Below are 21,688 nucleotides of genomic sequence, written 5' to 3'. Positions count from 1 at the left end.
TGCGATGGTCAAGTGACTGTATGCTTTGCGCATCGATGTTTTTACAGACGCACGAATCTCTATTAACTGTTGCCTGTGTCATTCGCGCGTTCTCTTTTGAACCGAGAGTGCAACAGCCTTTACTTTCTCAGCATTGTCCGCACTTCGTTGTTAAACCGCGGTGGGTCTTTGCTGTTCTTAATCCACTTAATCTGCGCATACTTCTCCAGATCATCTATTTAAACTTTGCCCAAAATTTCTCTACTTCCGTCATACTGGAGCTAAACGATGCCAATTCATTGTCCAGGTGGTACGCTGACATCTGCTTATCTGCTCCTAGCCCTCTTAGTTGATTCAGTAACTTTGGTAACTACAATCGCTATGATGACATCGTGGTCACTAATCCCTATCTCTACACTGAGGCCGTCGATAGAGAGAGGCCTGTTTATGGCTAGCAGCATCACACAGAAACTTTAACTATACACATGCATCTGGATTTTCAGAGGTACGCATTCGTGACTGTTTCGTAGAGTACATGTAGCGAGGACAAAAGTACCACTGTCGTAATGAATGGCGGCGGCGGGCGCACAGCAAACTAGCCCGGCTGCCTGAGGAGGCCCAGCACGGCACAGCACTGTTACTCTTAGCTGTTGGCGAGCTGATGCCGCTGCCGCGCGCTCCTGCCCCTCGTGCCAGTGTATTTTCGAGCGTCGATCAATATTGCGAGCGAGCGCCGTGCCGCGAGGCAGTCAAGCCGACAGCGATGCCGCCGCCGCCGCCGCCGCCGCCACCGCCCCCGCCCCCTCCCCACTCTTTTGCCATCCGCTTCCCTCCCAGCTAACATCATCACATGACAGACGTTCCTCTTACTGAAGTAGTCGTTAATTTACAAGACTGCTTTCATCACTCAGTGCAGAAGAGAATTTACTTCCAAGAGTCTAAGATCACAAACACGACAGGTATTAATGTTTTTCTGTACTTGTTTGCATGTCTCTCAGCAAAATTTAGGGCATGTTGAACCTCATTCATTTCCAGTCACACACCTTTTCTTTACTTCCTTCCTTCTGTTTTGATGCTGCTCGGTGTCCGTTTATTCTTGTTGTGTCAGACGTTTCTGGACATTTTCGTCTTATCCTGCTTTCTGACGGCTGATTATGATTCATCAAGTGCAATGTTTACAGCCCGATTACAACTATCTCCAGTTCAAATTCTGAGGTAGGAAATTATGTGTGTACGTCACAACTATTTCTCGTTCATTGTCTTATTTTTGTGCTTGGTTTTTCAATGTCATTGGAAACACTCCACTGAAATCCATATGACCTTGATAAAGAGACTGAAAGATAACCCAACGGCCGGCCGCTGTGGCCGAGCGGTTCTAGGCGCTTTAGTCGGGAACCGCGCTGCTCCTACAGTCGCAGGTTCGAATCCTGCCTCGGGCATGGATGTGTGTGATGCCCTTAGGTTAGGTAGGTTTAAGTAGTTCTAAGTCTAAGGGACTGATGACCACAGATGTTAAGTCCCATAGTGCTTAGAGTCATTTGGACCATAACCCAACGGTTCGTATCAAACCACGTCTGTCGAAGTGAACGCTTAATATATTGTGTCTTTTTATCTACAGTGCGTGAAGATGTATTTGCGATATAAGAAGTGATTCATTTCCTTTTTGTTGGACATCCTTTATCTTCACCCATTAGTAGATGGGGAGGGGAGCTGGTAATGCCAATATTGCCGATATTTAGCATTTAATTAGTACTACTGAAATACACAAAATATGCATGGGCAGGAATAAAAAGATGTGAGCTTAATGTGGTAATGTGTGCGGTTTTAAAAACCTATAAGGATGCTGGTGATTTGAGATTCAGCTAACATTTTCTGGGTGAGATACTGGAGGGGGATAAGTACTGATAAGGATCAAGGAAAGGGTACGATTGCAGCTACGCACCAAAAGCGTGGTTTGGAGCATTTATTTGCGATGGAAGACAGCGGATAGGTTATAGTAGATGGTATGGGTGTATTTCAGGACTAATTTAATGCTCTGGGAAAGATAAACAGTTGAAATTGCCTCGAGAGGAGACATGGTGTGTGTGAAAATGCAAGGTGGGCCCCAACCATCTCTAGTCTTACACATAAATATTAATCAAAGTTCGTGTCTTAACTATATATCTCGTAACTGCATATAGTCCGAGCGCTGTTGGCAAGCAGGGTGCACTCAGCTCTTATTAGGCAAACTGAGGAGCTACTTGATTGAGAAGTAGCGGCTCCGGTCTCGGAAGCTGACATACGGCCGGGAGAGCGGTGTGCTGACCCACATGCCCCTCCATACCCGCATCCAGTGACTCCTGTGAGCTGAGGATGGCACGGCGGCCGGTCAGTACCGTCGAGCCTTCATGGCCTGTTTGGGAGGAGTGTAGTTTAACTGCATATAGTGAACGAGACTGGTAAATAGTCTGCATATAGTCTACATGCGAACAGAAAACCTAATGTGAATGAAAGAATTCAAAATTAGCAGATAACTGTCGAAAATAATAGTCTCTCGCCTTCTATCGCGTCGTCTTTTATATGCCAGAGCTGTGCTTAATTTCGATCACGTACTGAAGCCGTTTGAATCAGTACTGACGTGACATTTATCTAACTAAAAACATCATAGTTGTTTTTCTTGACGTTATATCGAGTAGGACAAAAAGCTTATTTTTTAAATAAAATAAATCTTACGTTTGTCGATATTACAAAGGAACATGGAGCAGGATTCGATGGAATCCTAATATGACAACAGATGAAAAATTCACACAGCTACTAAATTTTAATGGCTTGCTTTGTACATATGTAGAAGATTCATGTAGCCCATATTTGTTATGACTTACATGGTTATCGTCGGGTAAAGGACGTGTGCTGAACTGAATGCTTCACAAATACCTAAAATCGGGAAATTTCCAAAAAGCCACATCTACAATCAAAGAGAAAATGAGGTGCAGAAGACTGTGTGATGTTTGTATACTCTAAATAAACCAAATATTTATTTAAGGTCCGAGTGACACAGCAAATGATTAGCATGAAATCATTAGTTTATTATTTCATACAAGGTACCAAGCAATGTACTGTAATATCATTAGTGAGGCGTTCTCTTTCGTTTCTTGTGCTCATTCCTTGTGCTCTGAAGACGATCAATCACTTTATTTCATGATTCCTTCTCTAAACTTCGTCTTATACGTAGGCATAGCTATACTGGGTTGTAATAAGTCAAAACGTTCTCGAATCTGCAAGTAAATGTAGGCGCAATGCGGCACCTCGTATCACAACAAGGCCACAGAGGTGGCACGAAGCCTTACACCGAGCAACGGGAGAAAGCGCGCTAGTCACGTTTGGAGGGAGTAACTAGATCGATTAATTCCTCGCGGTGTCTTTAGCGTTTAACAACGAAACAGCGTACTGGCATTACGATAGATATACTTCACTGATCCTATGACTTGGGGCTGGTAAAGTTTAAAGAGTGCATTAGTGGAAAGAAGGAGGGAGATAAATAACTAAGCATTCGGTGTCGCCTCCCTTTCACATATTGTTTCAAAATTCAAATTTTTCAGCTGCCAAACTGTATTTCAGAATGAGTTTCCATTCTCTCTGATGCGACTACGAAAAAAGTTCCCCGTCTTCTTATCCAAAATCAAATTATTTACGCTATCATATAAAACGTAGTAGGAATGGTAATACATTGGTTTCTCTTATCTACTGCTGATGCTTGAGAACAGGCGTTCGGGGACTAAAACTGTCAGAAAACCCTTTTTTACTAGAAAGGAATTATAACACGATTTCGCGGAGTTGTCGGTTTACTAAGGTTCTGGGGACAGAATGTAAAACATTTGTTCTCATTTTTCTTGAGCCTTTGCACCGTATCGGTGCAAGATCGATGTCGTTATTTACGGATTTGGCATGGTTAATTTAAGGGTTGACTTGATGTCCTTCCTGTCGCTACCCCGTTACCTCCCTTGACGGAATATGTAACCCCAACTGTCTGTGGATAGTTTAGTTTTATGGTAAAGTAACTGAAAGTTTCGTAAATGTGTCCGAATCTTGTAGCTGACCCGGTATTTGAGAACTAACCTGGTATTCACCTAGTGGAATGTGAGGAATCGTCTAAAATTTCACGTAGACTGTGCGACATACCGCCCCTAGACGTTAATCCACCGGGCGGATTCGATCCGAGTTAGAGCACATCCCCGTCACGGAAGCGGCGCTTTAACACTCGTTCCTATCCGTAAGGGTGTTTGTTATAACATTTGTTTAAAGATATTTCAGTATCAATGAAAAGCCACTCCAGTTGCTTTTTATAGAACTTTATTAAGTTCACAGGAGTGTATTCGGCTTTTATACCAGGCCGTTATGAAGTGCATCTCAAAGTTATACTGTAGGAACGTTATTATTTAATTTTCATGCGCACTCGATAATGGCATAGTACATAGGTCGACTCCGGTCGTGTGAACTTCTGAAAAAAGCAAATTGGAGCGACTATTCATGAACACTACTTTCTTTTGGGAGAAGGCGAATGACGGGCAGCTGTAACTGTGTGCGTAATGAAAATAGTTATATTGACACAAATACCGCTGAGATGCTACAAAATTGGTCATGTTTGTGTGTGTGTGGATAGCACTATTGAAATGGGATTGAGCTTTTGACGTCATTGGGTGGGAGGCCCCTTACGCGGCAGGTCCGGCAGCCTTGGTGCAGGTCTTATTACAGTCGACGCCACATTGGGCGACCTGCGCGCCGGATGGGGATTAAATGATGATGAAGACAACATAACAACCAGTCCGTAAGCGGAGAAAATCCACGACCCAGCAGGGAATCGAACCCGGGCCCGTAAGACAGCAATACGTCACGCTGACCACTCAGCTATCGGGGCGGACGATAGCACTATTGAAAGACAAATATTGCACTTTAGTTTCTACTACGAGAATCATTTTAAAATTAAAGAAAGCCTGTTTATCCAGTCATTTTTATGCAAGATAATGAAAGAAAACTTGTTTTACAACATAGTTTTGTATCTTGGCTATTTTTATACATAGTCACCGTTCAAATTTAAACATTTGTCGTAGCTCTCCACAAGATTTCCTACGACTTTTGCATACTCAGTTGCTGCCAAATTGTTGAAGCAGTCATTAACATGGTCCCTCAGTTTATTGTCATTTCCACAGCGCTTTCCACCCAAAAAATTGTTCAATTTGACAAAGGTGGTAATCACTCGGGGCCAAGACTGGGCCATATGACAGATATTCAAAAACTTACCCAAATATAATCCTTTGGTAAGGCAACAAAACATGGGGGAGCGTTACCGTGAAGAAGCACAACGCCGCTCCGCAACAATCCACACAGTTTATTTTCAAAGGCGCGACTTAGTCAGCGGTGGGTCTGGCAGTAAGGCGCAGCATTTATGTATGGTCTCTCCTTTAGGCGACGTGTAGGACGCCCTTTCGATCCCAAACCACTGTGGCCATAATCCTTCCGTGCTCAAAATTTGTTTGGCGTTTTTTGGTTTGGTAGGGAATCGTGAATGATGACATTCTATTGTCTGGCCCTTTGCTTCTGGACTTCTATGTGAAACCCAAGACTCGTTACCAGTAGCAACGAGGTTAAAAAAGCTCCTTGCCATCCTTGTTGTGCCTAGTGAGCAAAGTCAGTGCAGCTCTGTGTTGTCTCTTATGTTCATGTGTTAAAAGTCGAAAAACACACTTGGCAGAAACCCAAATCACTATTAGCTATTTTATAATAAACTAATCGTGAAATATCGGGAAAGCATAAGCCCAAATCATCAACAGTGAAACTCTGCCCTGTTGAATTCTTTACTCAGTCCTTGATTTGAGATCGTCAGTCACAAGTGAAGGTCGACCTGATCATTCTTCACCGTGAATATTCATTCATCCATAATTAAACGTGATGAACCATTTTCGAACTGAAACTTCAGTCATCACAATCACAGTTCCTTAAAATTCGGTTCTCTCTCTGTGGAGTTCGATAAGGCGAGCTTCTTGCGTTCAGCAAATGTGTTACACTGCAAACTTCACACTAGGCGGGGATGTCAATTTTATCACACATTTTAGAATCGGCAGATGAATCGTAACGACCGTCCCTGCTCACTGTTTTTTGCCGGCCGCGGTGGTCTCGCGGTTCTAGGCGCGCAGTCCGGAACCGTGCGACTGCTACGGTCGCAGGTTCGGGTCCTGCCTCGGGCATGGATGTGTGTGATGTCCTTAGGTTAGTTAGGTTTAAGGAGTTCTAAGTTCTAGGGGACTGATGACCACAGCAGTTGAGTCCCATAGTGCTCAGAGCCATTTGAACCATTTTTTTGCTCGCTGTTTGCGTGACTGTGGGACATGGGAGGGCCTATGACGCCGAGGCAGGTGTGGTGAGAATTGCGTGGCTCGTCGGATCAAGAGTCTTTCTTTCAGAATGACTCTCGTGCATTTGCCTCTGTAACTACATATGAAGAGCGAGGTGAGTTCACGAAGGTTTTTTCTACCCTTAATTGTTTTTAAATGACTAGACGTAATCATTTTTAATGGAAGCAGTTAGCGATGCAGCCTGCAAGTATATATGTAGAATACTAAAGCACAAATGTTTGAAAGATTTATTAAAATAAATTGAAAATGTAAAGAAAACGTATCCGGAAAGACATTAACCTCCTGATCGTAGAACAGAACTGCATTGCCTGATAATAAGTATTTATATTGTACACCACACAACAAAAACTTCGAAATCTGTAATAACATCTCGAGATTAGCACATTAGACGCATCGGCATACGTCAGTTATATTCCAGGGCTGTGACCATGCTTACAACATACAGTGTCATACGATCTCTGAGGTGAACTTAGGACAAGGTCAACAAGCCATTTTGGCGCTCGACCGTCCTCCCTTTAATCTCGACGACGTCACTGGGCATAACTGTCCTTGCAGGGATCCATAATGTGAGGTCAGAAGGCTAAAGAAGTCTTGCCTTCTTTGTGCATTTTCAGTTACATGCCATTTAAAACACTGTTGTTTCCTGCTATTTACATAGATGTTGCAATAAGTCTTGTAACTGATGCAGCACATTTCATTCCACGGAAATAACTATTCGGCTTACCACATTCGATAAAATTATATTTTAGACTTCTTTAGAGAGGGTATCTTGATTCGAAGTAAGAGGGGAGTTAATTGGTTGTAGTCTTTATTTAAGAAATACTGCTGCATTCACTCGAATGAATAATGTTTTGTCCTCGCAATTACCTGTAATAATCAAACGGTACCAAAATCGCTGGCTCGTAATGTGAGACGTAGTTGGCTTTTTGGTGGCTTGACTAGCTGAGCCATCAAAGCGTCAGCGCAACTCTTCATTTTAAATTTAAGGAATCATGGTCTTTTCTGATGAAGCACAAGATCACAAATGTGCAGGTGCAGCCTAGCAAACTTCACACCACATACATACAAGGCAAACACCAGGCACTCAAATCTGACACGTAATAATTAATCAGAAGGCGTTCATAACGTATTAATGAAAAGCTACTTCTGTCTGCTCTAAAGATGATCAGAAGTTACGATGAATATTTAGCAGTCTCACAAAGGAAAATCACTTAACAACAATGGTTACAAATAAGGAATGTCTACGGTTATGCCTTTTATAAAACATGCGGTCCCGTTTGTAAAAACATAGTCTCTCTAGCTTGTAGCATCAATGAATTACCACTAACATCTGCTGCATAGTTTATCCCGTTAGCTACACGCTTACGGTACATCTACATCTACATTTATACTCCGCAAGCCACCCAACGGTGTGTGGCGGAGGGCACTTTACGTGCCACTATCGTTGCCTCCCTTCCCTGTTCCAGTCGCGTATGGTTCGTGGGAAGAACGACTGTCGGAAAGCCTCTGCGCGCGCTCGAATCTCTCTAATTTTACATTCGTGATCTCCTCGGGGGGTATAAGTAGGGGGAAGCAATATATTCGATACCTCATCCAGAAACGCATCCTCTCGAAACCTGGCGAGCAAGCTACACCGCGATGCAGAGCGCCTCTCTTGCAGAGTCTGCCACTTGAGTTTGCTAAACATCTCCGTAACGCTATCACGATTACCAAATAACCCTGTGACGAAACGCGCCGCTCTTCTTTGGATCTTCTCTATCTCCTCCGTCAACCCGATCTGGTACGGATCCCACTCTGATGAGCAATACTCAAGAATAGGTCGAACGAGTGTTTTGTAAGCCACCTCCTTTGTTGATGGCCTACATTTTCTAAGGACTCTCCCAATGAATCTCAACCTGATACCCGCCTTATCAACAATTAATTTTATATGATCATTCCACTTCAAATCATTCCGCACGCAAACTCCCAGATATTTTACAGAAGTAACTGATACCAGTGTTTGTTCCGCTATCATATAATAATACAATAAATGATCCTTCTTTCTATGTATTCGCAATACATTACATTTGTCTCTGATAAGGGTCAGTTGCCACTCCCTGCACCAAGTGCCTATGCGTTGCAGATCTTCCTGCATTTGGCTACAATTTTCTAATGCTGCAACTACTCTGTACTGGAGCATCATCCGCGAAAAGCCGCATGGAACTTATGACACTATCTATTAGGTCATTTATATATACTGTGAAAAGCAATGGTCCCATAACACTCCCCTGTAGCACGCCAGAGGTTACTTTAACGTCCGTAGACGTCTCTCGATTGATAACAACATGCTGTGTTCTGTTTGCTAAAAACTCTTCGATCCAGCCACACAGATGGTTTGATATTCCGTAGGCTCTTACTTTATCAGGCGACAGTGCGGAACTGTATCGAACGCCTTCCGGAAGTCAAGGAAAATAGCATCTACCTGGGAGCCTGTATCTAATATTTTCTGGGTCTCATGAACAAATAAAACGAGTTGGGTCTCACACGATCACTGTTTCGGGAATCCATGTTCATTCCTACAGAGAAAATTCTGGGTTTCCAAAAACGACATGATATGCGAGCAAAAAACAAGTTCTAAAATTCTACAACAGATCGACGTCAGATATATAGGTCTATAGTTTTGCGCATCTGCTCGACGACCCTTCTTGAAGACAGGTAGTCACCTGTGCTCTTTTCCAATCATTTGGAACCTTCCGTTCCTCTAGAGACTTGCGGTACACGGCTGTTAGAAGGGGAGCAAGTTCTTTCGCGTACTCTGTGTAGAATCGAATTGGTATCCCGTCAGGTCCAGTGGACTATTCTCTGTTGAGTGATTCCAGTTGCTTTTCTTTTCCTTGGACACTTATTTCGATGTCAGCCATATTTTCGTTTGTGCGAGGATTTAGAGAAGGAATTGCACTGCGGTGTTCCTCTGTGAAACAGCTTTGGAAAAAGGTGTTTAGTATTTCAGCTTTACGCGTGTCATCCTCTGTTTCAATGCCATCATAATTGGTATTGTGTGAAAGAATTATTCCAGAGGACAAATGCTACAGGCAGTTTAGGTGTAAATAGAATTTGCTCACTTATTATAAAGTAACTCTAACAGGTGGTACTGAGTAGACGTGACGCCCGAATAAAGAGTGGCGTCGTCACCAGTTTGTTCGATACCTCGGAGAGCGTAACGTAAATGCCAAAACAATATTTGAAATGACACGGCTGAAGCCATGCAGATAGCTAAGAATCAGCTGCCAGCGTTGACCCCGAATGGTTCATGGGAGTTCGAAATTTGTAATCCACTAACCATTTACATTTCTTGTTAAGATAGTTGCACGAAGATAAAAGACAGCGTATTCCGTACTCTGATTGCACTTTAAAAGGGTGATAATTAGTTCCCTTCTTGATGAATAGACAACATAGTTATTTACAAAAACCAGAATTTTTCTAATTACGATAATCAGGTACTATTCATCGACTATAACAAATTTAGCTGTGATGAAAAAATTTAGATTACTTTAATGAAGAACTGATCACCTGTACTTTGTGACGAATATTTATCAATATTTTCCCCCCACAGTGTTAACAGGGATTTGCAAAACCTGCAACAAAATATTCAAATAATGTCGACGAGTGACTGAAATATATTCCTTAAATATATATTATTTCGTTTCTAGAATATCAGATCTTCTATTTAACGCCTGTGCGCAAATACAAAACCAAACTAAACAAAAATAATTATCTTCCTTCTTTTACCTTGTATTTGGATACGCACCCCAAATGTAATACATTTTCCTCTCTGATGTATTGAATGAAATATTTTAATGAAACGGGAATGTGCTGCTAGTAATTAATGTCTCACTTTAATCATCTACCTGTCTCGGTGGGTCGTATGGTTCAAATGGCTCTGAGCACTATGGGACTCAATTGCTGTGGTTATCAGTCCCCTAAAACTTAGAACTACTTAAACCTAACTAACCTAAGGACATCACACACATCCATGCCCGAGGCAGGATTCGAACCTGCGACCGTAGCAGTCGCACGGTTCCGGACTGCGCGCCTAGAACCGCGAGACCACCGCGGCCGGCTGGTGGGTCGTATGGATACAGTCAGATACACTCTTCTCTGATTATCAATTTAAAAAATAACAAGTACTTGACAGTGAATATGAAGATGTGACAGTATGTTGTTGTTGTTGTTATTGTTCTGGTCTTCAGTCCAGAGACAGGTTTGATGCCGCTATCTATGCTATTTTATCCTGCGCAAGCTTCTTCATCTCCAAGTAACTATTGCCCTCTACGTCATTTTGAATCTGCTTAGTGTATTCATCCCTTGATCTCCCTTTACGATTTTTACTCTCCACGCTGCCCTCCACTACTAAATTGGTGATCCCTTAATACCTCAGAACATGTCTTCTCAACCGATCCCTTCTTCTAGTCAATTCCATAAATTCCTCTTCTCCCCAATTCTTTTCAGTACTTCCTCATTCGTTACGTGATCTACCCGTCTAATCTTCAGCATTTTTCTGAAGCGCCACATTTCGAAAACTTCTATTCTCTTCTTGGCTAAACTATTTATCGTCCATGTTTCACTTCCAGACATGACTACACTCCATACAAATACATTCAGAAAAGACTTCCTCGCATTTAAATCTATACTCGATATTAACAAATTTCCGACCTTGAGAAACGCTATCCTTGCCATTGCCGAAAATGATACAAATAGCTGACAGATATATCAAAATTATGGAGGTGCAGGACAGCGCAATTGATACAAACGTATCCTATTTCTTATACAGGGTGTAAACGATAACTGCTTGCTATTCGAGACAAATAGTTTGATTAAGGAAATTTGTGGTCTATTAGTCCGGGAAACAACCTCAAACTGGCCTGTAGAAATTCTCTAAGCTACAGCACATGTACATCACGCGAGTTTTTCAAAATGCTCTCGCTCTCTTACGCCACTGGTTTAATCGGCTACTTCGTTAACATTAATAATTTAAATTTTCCCATGATGATAGTGAAAAGAGACTTTGGGGAACGTTATGCACAAACTAATTACGTTTACAATTCGATCTAAACTTATCCCGTTGTTTTCGTATTAAGAAGGCCAGAAAGCAAAACGATTTAATTGTTGATTCTAAGCTGTTAAAATTCACAATATTTTCAGGTGTAATTTACACAAAATATCTTAAATTTTGTACGTAGAACAAAGGCCTTCTTATATTCAAGGACTATTTTCGCCAAAATCATGCGCGGCGCGCATGCGCTGTACCCCCACCCCTTTTTTTAGGCGGTTTCCATGATGTTTCCAGCTCAATAAAACATAAGTGCCAAGAGAGGTGGCACAGTGGTCAGCTTACTGGACTATAAGACGACGGTTCAAACCCACGTCCGGCCATTCTGATTAAGGTTTTCCGTGTTTTCCCCAATGCAAATGCTGGGATAGTTCCTTTTGAAGGGGCACGACCGATTCCTTCTCTATCCTTGAATCAATCCGAGCTTGTGCTTCGTATCTAATGAACTCGACGTCTATAGGACGTTAAACCCTTATCTTCCTTCCTTGGACACAAGTGTCATACATAAATTTTTTCGTCTCGACTTGACCTACAACACTGTAAACAGTTATCTTTTACAAGCTGTGTAGCGCTTCTTTGTGTGGTAGGCAAGCAAGTCACTCTACTTCAATGCTGTATGTGACAACACTTTACCAACAATATGTATACAGTGACTTGGTGATACATTTATTCATGGAGTCTTCTCTCTGAAAGACATAGACCAAAATTCATTCTATCATTGGATTGTTGTATAAAGTATCCTGACAGTATTTCGGTCATCTGTTGCCGATGACATGGACGTCCACTTTCTTTGTGACTACCTGTAACACGTTTCAAACGAATGCGTGTCCTTTCTTCAGTGCGCACTTCTTATTTAAGTGTGTTTATTGCATTAGAAAAGAGTTTTTATGTAGTTTAATCGTTGACATTAGTGCCTTAATATTCGTCCTTCCCCTCAAATTCGTATCACTCACTACCATACCGCACAATATTTATGTAGACGATTCGCGCCAACAAATGCAGCATAACTATGAGCGAGGTCCTTTTTACTAATACCAAGAATATGTGCTCCGAGGTTTGGAAATTTCTCAGCACTGTAGCTGTCGCAAGTGAGCGGGCTACCAAGTGCATATATAGTCATGTAAGCAGAGAGTGCGTGAGCTCTTATGTCTTACTTGAAGAAACTGGTGGTGTACGTGTTCTCTATTGTCTCGTCGCATAGTAATCTCGTTTCTGGGATGCCCGAATGAAGACGTGTACAATACGTTTCTGTAACGTTTCCTTTAACAATACCTACGACATGTTCTGCTCATAGAAAGTAAAATTGTCTTAATAAATTTTGAACAGTACTCACAAAAAAGGTCGTGTTATATCTAAAGGTTTTGTCTTATTTACGCTATGTGTTCTGCGAGATTCGTCACATGTTCTCTACACGTTCATTACAACAGCTTGAATTAACAGTGCACTCACATGTCTAACACACTAACGACAAACTGCTCGGTAATGGGCGATTGGAGACATTCGCTTCCTGGTAACAAACTATTGTTGAATCATGTGTCAGAACATTCACCCATGGCAAAGGAAGGACACGTGCTACACAGCGAAATGTAGTTGACCGTACAACTTCAACTGTTTTTCAAGCAAGACGTAGTATATTTATATGTAGGTTCCTATGGTCAATTCAGTACTTAGTTTTGATTATAGCACCTATCGCAAATCACGAATTTATTTAATTCACAGTAATGTATTACAATACGAGCTACGAAATTCTTTTTAACAAATAAAATATCCAAGACATTTACATGAGTCCTGTCAACTAGATGTTCATGCACCTAATATATTAAACAAAAAGCTGACAAAAAGCCGGCCGGTGTGGCCGAGCGGTTCTAGACGCTTCAGTCTGAAACCGCGTCACCGCTAAGGTCGCAGGTTCGAATCCTGCCTCGGGCTTGGATGTGTGTGATGTCCTTATATTAAGATAGGTCTATGTAGTTCTGATTTCTAGGGGACTGATGACCTCAGATGTTAAGTCCCATAGTGCTCAGAGCAATTTATTTTTTGGGCTGACAAAAAATTGTCTATCCTTGCTTGCTAGTTAGGTATGGGAGCAAATAGAGGAAGTTAAACAAAGGAAGTGAATGTTGAACGAAGAATAATGCACATTAAAATTATCGATAGTTACTGTGACTAAAAACTCTCTAGCTCGACCTCAGAGCATGGGTGATTTACTCGTCCAATTATTTCCTACAAACCACCCGACAGAGTTACATACATTTAATGTTTTCGGAAATGTCTGTGTGTAACGTGTTACTAACTTGTCATGCAGCATTTAAAAGGACATTTTGTAAGATACTTATGTAAGTGCATGTATTTTTACTCAAGATAATACAAAAATTCATATAATTTCACCATTATCAGCTTATACGAAGCATTATGGTAGACCGACTCTAGCATTCTTTTTTGCGTTTCATATCAGCCCATACATGATACCCCCAAGCGCAGCCCAAGCTCTTTTTCAGTATTCTGGGATGTATTTACGGAAAACGTTTATAGAAAGTAGGCTAACTGAATTGGTCTGAGACAAAAACCCGAAGATATTAAATGGCCTTCATCGCTCACTCTTATTTCTCGCCAAGCTTTTGGCAAAGTACTGCAAGAAATTGCACAGAAAATTTCATAACAACACAACAACACCAATAAACATAATCTCGCTGGATAACAACATGGCTGGTTTTGCGATTTACATGCCTTAGAATCGGTTATTTCTATTACTGAACATGTTATGTTTATCTAGAAGCTCACTGGTGGACAATAACTGTTTTTATAACATTAGAAATTCCTTGGGATTCTGAATGAGAATTGTTTATTAAGAGAAAGCAAAAAGGAAAGCCTACTTGTGAATCATTATCAGACATTGCTACTGTGTTTGATAGCCAGGGTCACGGCGCCTGCAGCACTCCTACTACACAGAGCTTAAATGCCGCAGCTCGTCAACTCCATTGTCCACAAGGACAGAGGCTCACAAAAACAGGTGGCTACTGTGTGTCGCTCGCTCATTGGAGGGCAGGTGAAAAAGTAACATGGCCGAAGCCTGCCGTATATCAGTTAATCAGGTCTTTCATCAAACAGTCCACATATGGAAATCACAGCGTAAACAGCTTGGTTGGGAAAGGAGTCGCAGCACCCTGAACGGAGGTAACGGAATTTCGACATGGCCTTAAGAAATTATCCTGCCATTCGCCTGAACAGGTCATGGGAAACCAACAAAACCTTAAATGAGAGCGGGCGGACGGCGATTTTAACCGAGATTATTCCAAATAAAAGTTCGGCCCTCGCTCGGTATCTTAAATTGACCGAAACTAAAGTACTTACTGCATTATTTAAATTATATTTCATTTGGCATTTGTAACATGCCAGCCTCTAGAATATTTTTTCTTTCCATTATAAAAGAATAATCTTAAATATTTCCACGTAAGCAATTACTACCGAGTAAATACATTAATTGTTTAAATTTGACTACTTCTTATTGGTAGACAGGAATTCTATTAAGGCAGAGTTGTGCAACAAACAAACCTATTTAGTTACAGTTCTGTTTATTTTGTATCAAAATAATAAACAGCCTTACATTTGCTTTAACTTGTTCTGTTTCATGCTGCGTTTTCAGTGGTATTAATACTCTTTGCACCTTACATATCGTCCAATTTTTGCAACCAAAATCAGAAACTACGTCTTTCTTTAAAGTATGACAAAATAACTGAAAAGCTCCCAAGACCTTCATTTTGGATGATCACTTATTCCCAGTTAAATATGACATTCAGTCTTCGATTTCACTCTCATTTTCTCCTTTGCATTTTCGAGTATTAAAAAATGAAAGGACCTCTTAGTTTCAGAGAATTAATTCGAGTGAGTAGTCTGTTAGGTGTTCTAAAAAATTAAATGGTTGCCAAAATATTACTTTTCGTGAGTATAAGATATTGAAGATTGTTGGTGCCATCAAAAAAGGACACATGATGCTTTTTGCATCAGTATCTTAACTCTTTCTTTGAAACAGGGTTACATCCAGCTTTGTTGAGAGACCATATTGCGTTTTCTGTTGGCGTCTTATACCTACGAATTTCTGAGTAAATGTAGCTTACCTTCAGTATACACATTGAGGAAGTCGCTAGTTTAGAGTATGACAATGTCTCGTAAATACTTTTAGAATCATGTTGGACATCAATTTATGTAGATCTGTCATATTATTTAAGGAATAACGCTGGTGGAATTTGTCAAAATTCCGCTAAAGTTTGTCATGGTCCTTAAGTGGTAGGCTAATCTTTGTTTTTTTTCTGCATGTTTTGTAATTTATGTTAATAAGATTACACAGGTAGGTAATGTACTTGCAGCTTTAGTTACAACAACAAAGAAAAGATATGAGTAGTATAATACGAAGTTCTGATCCGATTTTTTCTTTAAAATGAGTGGGGTTGCGCAGATTCACATTGACAGAGCGATTGGTCTATAGCGTCAGAATGTCTATTGTAGCCTTCTCGCAGAAAGATTGGTAGGACACTCTCTCCTCTACTGATGTTGCCACTTAGTTGTGGCAAATGGTACTCGGAGAAACGAAGGTGAACCACTTTAAACAGTATATCATGAGAGAGAGAGAGAGAGAGAGAGAGAGAGAGCGAGAGAGCGAGAGAGCGAGAGAGAGAAAAAGTGGGGGGGGGGGGGGGGGGGGCGCGGAAGGGCGGGTCGGTGAGACGAGTTATGGAAGGGGCGTGAACGGAAAAGAGAAAACGGGAGAATAAAGAAGTGAAACTCAAATTCTAAAAAAAAAAAGTAATAAAGTAATTGCTTTCATCAGCAGTACACCTTAGGTATTAAACTAGCTTTGTGTATGCTGCTTTCTTCCATTCTTTTTCTTTATTTTTCAAAGTCTTAAAATACTACTTGCGATGTAGACCACGAAGCGTGGTAGAGGAGAGAACTCTGTTGCTGATTTACATGAAGCTATTAAAGAGCTCGATGCCTTATGTACTTGAGCAATCTCTGGCGATGGATATGTAGAGAAATAGTTACGATCATTATACGGAGTTTCTTTGAAATGAACAGTTGGATTTTTGGAAATTTTGCTCTGCTTAAAGTCACGGAAACCATCTCAAGTTTTCATAAGAAATTTTTCAAGTCCTCCGTATAGGGCAACTTCTGTTGCTATCAAAAATCGGCCCCTTCAATATCCTTGACAGACACTCAACTGTGGGCCTTTACTGAATCATGCACCTAACGTGTGTCATACCCGGATATCAGGATAGTTGTTATTTGTAGTAAATGAGACTTAATTAAAGACAGAGATGGACGATAGACTAGACGTAAGGACCAGTAAATAAATTCTGATTAACGATCTAATAACCCTAAAGGGTCAAATAGTAATATTTTCGTAAATGTACAGAATAGGAGAGTAAGCACTAAAACACTGGTAAAGAACAATTCAGACGACCCTCGTAAGGAAATTGGCTGGTCATTCAAGTATTAGGTTGTTACAGAACTACATCTACGTCTTCAGTATCATTCCGCAATGCACTGCACAGTGCATGCTGGCGGGTACATTGTACTAAAATTTTACTTGCCTATTCGATTCACATATTGAGCGAAGGAAGAATGACTGACTTTATACCTCTGTATACACCCTGATGTCTCTTATCTTTCTCTCATTGTCCGTAAGGGACTGTAGTCACCTTCGAATACAAGTTGCTTAAATTCAACCAACAGAGTTTCACGAGAACTACGTCGTTTCTTCCAAGAATTCCTACTTACGTTCCCCGAGAGTTTATATTAAATTTTCGTATGAGCTAACCGATCTTAGCAGTGCCTCTCTGAAGCTGTTCGATGTCTGTTGTTATGATTACTTAATAAGGGTTCTACAGACAGTACAACGATGGTTCCTCGTCTATTCAGTAATTTAGTTTTTTTTAAATCTATTACGATTAATGCAGCACTATTAAATCACACAAGGAGAACCAGAAGCTCTCAGGAGAAAACACTTTTATTCCATCGTCACTCCTGAATAAGGAGTGGAACTTTTACTTAGAGCCTAATTTTTGTCAGTTTTCTCCCCGCAATCTCTCTTTACCGCTTCAGGAAAAGACAGGTGAGGCAATGCCCCCTAACAGTCCTTTACCCAGCCCTAAGTATACGCATAGTACACGTACTGAAGTCCTTCGTTTCACCTCATTGACGTTTGGGAGCTGACGGTTGCCCCTGGCGTGTAGTACTTTTAGCTCTCGGTCGTGAGAGTTCAGTCGCGCATCCAGCAGTTGGGGTATGCACACAGTGCAGACGAAAGAGTATGGATTTGCAGGACGAGGAAGCGCGAATGTAGTAATAAGTGGCGCCTGCGGGGCTCGGGGCGACCTTGGCCTGCTCGTCAGGTGAGCGGCAGCGCCGGGCATCGATCGGCACGCAGCCACGCGTGGCGCGCACGCACTGCGCCTTATCTGGCTGCGGCAGGCGGCCGGCCGCGCGCCCGATAAAGGCTGCACGCACGCACGCGCCGCTGGCCGAGGGGAGAGGCCGCCAGATTAGCTGCGCTGACGGCCAGACCCGGCGCACTCTTCTCGCTGTCACTGCCTCCCACTGGTGCGGAGCCTCACGTAACCTCACATGTCGTCCCGCTGATTTTGCCGTCTCTCCTTAGTGTCTTTTCTACATTATGTTCGGATTGTTAGCTGACAAAACAAATGGCCCGCGCACTGATTCGTTAGTCAGACCAGCTTAGTTTCTGTTCCTCCATACACTTACAGCGCACTGGTTTTGTGCTAGCTTGAGTGGCAATCGTAAGCAATTCGTGGACGCTTAACGTAACGTCGTTTGTTTCATAGGTGACACACAAGTATACAGTGTATTTACAACCAATATCAAATGCTATTGGTAGCGTAAGTGTAATTACAACCGTAACGGATGTCCCCCTGACTATAAGCTTTCGAGAAATTCTTCGCGTCAGTACTTGAAAATCTGTTCCCCAGCCCCTAACATTGAAGTGCTGCTGCGGCAAACTTCTAGTCGATATGTGGAACTTCATTTTCTCAGGCAACAGTTAGTGTTTTCTGCCGTCTTGATAATGCTAGGAAATACAAAAAAAATTTAATATTCTACCCTGAAATAGCCAGCTAGTGGAATGACTGTCCATTACTACGTTTACTTTGTAACGAGGAGAAAGTCAGCTCTCCATAATGGATTTACACTTCTACAGGTTTTCATACCTACGAAAGCTTTCATGAAAGAAAACAATAACCGCATATTTCTCGTGTTATAATGAAACCTTTCCTTTTCAGTACAGCCAATGCAAGTTAAAACTGCAATAAAGAACACTTCATCGACATTTGTAGGGAAAATGAATATTATTGTCCTCCTATATAAACAGTTTTAGATATTTATCGGCTATGCAGTATTGAAGACAGTTATAGATCTTTAGCACTTCTGGTCGTGAGATTTATTAGGAGAATTAATTAATAATTAAGTAATATGGACCAATAACAGGCAGCGATGTTCAGGAGATGTCGTACCTACAACTGGATCGTATAGAAATGTAGTCACCGAGCCGTTGAAGATATCTCAATTCTGTTTTCACGAAGATGATGTGTAACGATGTGCTCACTGAACGACGTGTAGTTCGTCCTCGTAGCCATTACACAGAAGTCAATTTCAACAACTTTCTTTCACTTGACATGGAACCATTTATCTTTTAGCGTCGTCAACCCCATATAAACCATCTATTGCTCTACTAAATTGGAGAATTATGAGAAATTACAATATTACGTACGTAAGATTTATTAGTGTTGAAACTCAGAGTGATTTCAGTCTCATGTAAAAAATCGTGATGTCAAACAGAAATGTAATGCCGCGTTGATGGGTTGCTCCAGCTCGATGCAGTGTGCTTGCAGGTGGCACTTCTGATAAACACAGAAAATAGCAGAAGGCTTGGAGCACCTGCGCAGAACATAGGATTCGGCTTCCGTGTGATGAACGACCGTCACGCATGATTCCGACAACGCACTGGCAACTGCCGACTATCTCCAAACAAAGCAAGGCGTTACTTCCCACTGACCAGTTACGGTAACGGGTAACCATACACGAGCGCCACTCATCGTATGTGCTCTACAACTCGCTATTCGCCAAGAATTCGTGTGCGGCAGATGTAGAAGCTCCAGTAATCACACAACGCCCGCTGGGCTCCCGAGGTGACGGCCGGATGTCGGAAGTTTGTCGCGGGGCATCGAGCGGCGGCGTCCCGCCGGCCAGACTCGCTAGCGTCTCTCACCTGTGCGGCGGCGGCGGCGGCAGCGGCGGCGACGGCGGCGGCGGCAGCAGAGCGGGCGTCGGGCCTGGCGCGCGGTGGCGCCGTGGCGTCGGGGAGCGGCGCCGTGGTCCGACTGGCGGCGCGGCGCGCACCGCCGCCCGGTCGCCGCCGCGGCGATCGATGTCGGCGCGCGCCGCCCCCGTTGCACACCGCCCCTCCCACCTCCCGACAGCGGCCCCAGGCGTCGGCGCACGCGCTGCCCCGCGTCGCTCCGGACCGACCGCCATGCAAATCGCCGGCAATCGATCTCTAGTCGCGCTTTTTCGAATAACAGTTAACATTTTCCTCTTTGAGGGATTCTGCCGTTCGAATTACCAATAAGGCTGTCGATTCAGTTGTCATTTTTCTTTTAATACTTAAAAACAAGGAGGAAAAGTAATAACTACATAGACATGCTCTTATATCGATTCATCGACACGTCGATTTCTTGCATTTATATCGCCTCTCTAAAAGATGTCTACTAAAAAGAAACATGGGCTTTAGTTTCAGTCTTCGGCCTGAACTCACACTGATTGGAGTAGAACAGTCTTTCTGTTTCGAAATGAGCCCCGATGACCACCGTAGGTGTGTCTGGAGACGCCTCGGACAGTTATGTGATACCAACGTGACTGTCACCCGCCATGCTGCCCGATAACCAGGAATGATGATGGTCTGGGGTGCTATTTCTTTTCATAGCAAGGCCATCCGCGGCGCACTCACGCCACAGCGGTACGTAAACGATATTCTACGCCTCGTTTCGTTGCCCTTCATGGCAAGCAATCGCAGACTCACATTTTAGCAAGATAATGCCTGCCTGCACACGGCGAGAGTTTCTATTCCTTTTCTTCGTGTGTACCAAACCCAAACTTGCCCAACAAATTCGCCGGACCTCTCCCCAGTTCAGAAAGTTTGGCGCAGTGTAGACACTTACTATAATTCCATCTTGCGTAAATGGAATGAGACTGCGGCTGGTTGAAGACCTGAAGGAAATAGATACAAACAGCCGTGTCTTTATTTAATAATTTTATTTAGCTACCAGATTCGGTGCCCCATTGGCACCATCTTCAGCTCCCTGTATACGAAATTATGTAACTCATCTAGTCGTTTGTGCTGTTATAGGGACCTTTCTATCCAAATGGATTCTATAGACTTATAAAAACTTCTCGTACGACGTGGACCCTTCACACCTCTACTGTGAGTTTTCATTAGACGTTTAAAGGGTCCGCGTCGACCGAGAAGTTTTTATAAGTCTATAGAATCCATTTGGATAGAAAAGTCCCTATAACAGCACAAACGACTAGATGAGTTACATAATTTCGTGTATAGGGGCCTGAAGATGGTGCCAAGCAGGCGCCGAAACTGGTAGCTAAATAAATTTATTAAATAAAGTCACGGCTGCTGGTATCTATTTGCTTGCCTCGACGATACAGATAGCCGTACCGCAGGTGCAACCACAACGGAGGGGTATCTGTTGAGAGGCCAGACAAACGTGTGGTTCCTGAAGAGGGGCAGCAGCCTTTTCAGTAGTTGCAGGGGCAACAATCTGGATGATTGACTGATCTGGCCCTGTAACACTAACCAAAACGGCCTTGCTGTTGTGGTACTGCGAACGGCTGAAAACAAGGGGAAACTACAGCTTTACTGTATGAATGCATGGAGAGCTGCATCAAACCAGTCTCAGGACTGAAGACCACAACAACAACAACATCCCTCAGAAAGAATTCCAACAAGTCTATCAATCAATTCCAAGCTGAATAGCTGCTTACATAACGGCCGTAGGGGGACCAGCATATTATTAACTTACTCAGTTTGTGAAGCTCTTTCTCTTGAGTTAATCATCCAATTTTTCTGAATATATAATCATTTGTTTGTCTGAATATGTACATCACATCTATCGATTCCCATCCCCTTTCAATAACTCCCTGGTGATGCTTT

General features: G+C 42.4%; 1 protein-coding gene across 1 annotated transcript; it reads right to left on the bottom strand.

Moving 5' to 3' along the window:
• Window positions 1–693: 693 nt before the first annotated feature.
• LOC126273333 (uncharacterized) lies at window positions 694–20,001 on the bottom strand. Its single transcript, XM_049976879.1, has 3 exons — window positions 19,736–20,001; window positions 17,830–17,971; window positions 694–816 (listed from the first exon to the last, which is right to left on the bottom strand). The coding sequence occupies exons 1-3, from the start codon at window positions 19,999–20,001 to the stop codon at window positions 694–696; spliced, it is 531 nt and encodes a 176-aa protein (XP_049832836.1).
• Window positions 20,002–21,688: the final 1,687 nt, after the last annotated feature.

This window comes from Schistocerca gregaria, chromosome 5, assembly GCF_023897955.1.
Source record: "Schistocerca gregaria isolate iqSchGreg1 chromosome 5, iqSchGreg1.2, whole genome shotgun sequence".
Taxonomy (NCBI): domain Eukaryota; kingdom Metazoa; phylum Arthropoda; class Insecta; order Orthoptera; family Acrididae; genus Schistocerca; species Schistocerca gregaria.
This window is presented reverse-complemented; position numbering and strand designations above follow the sequence as displayed.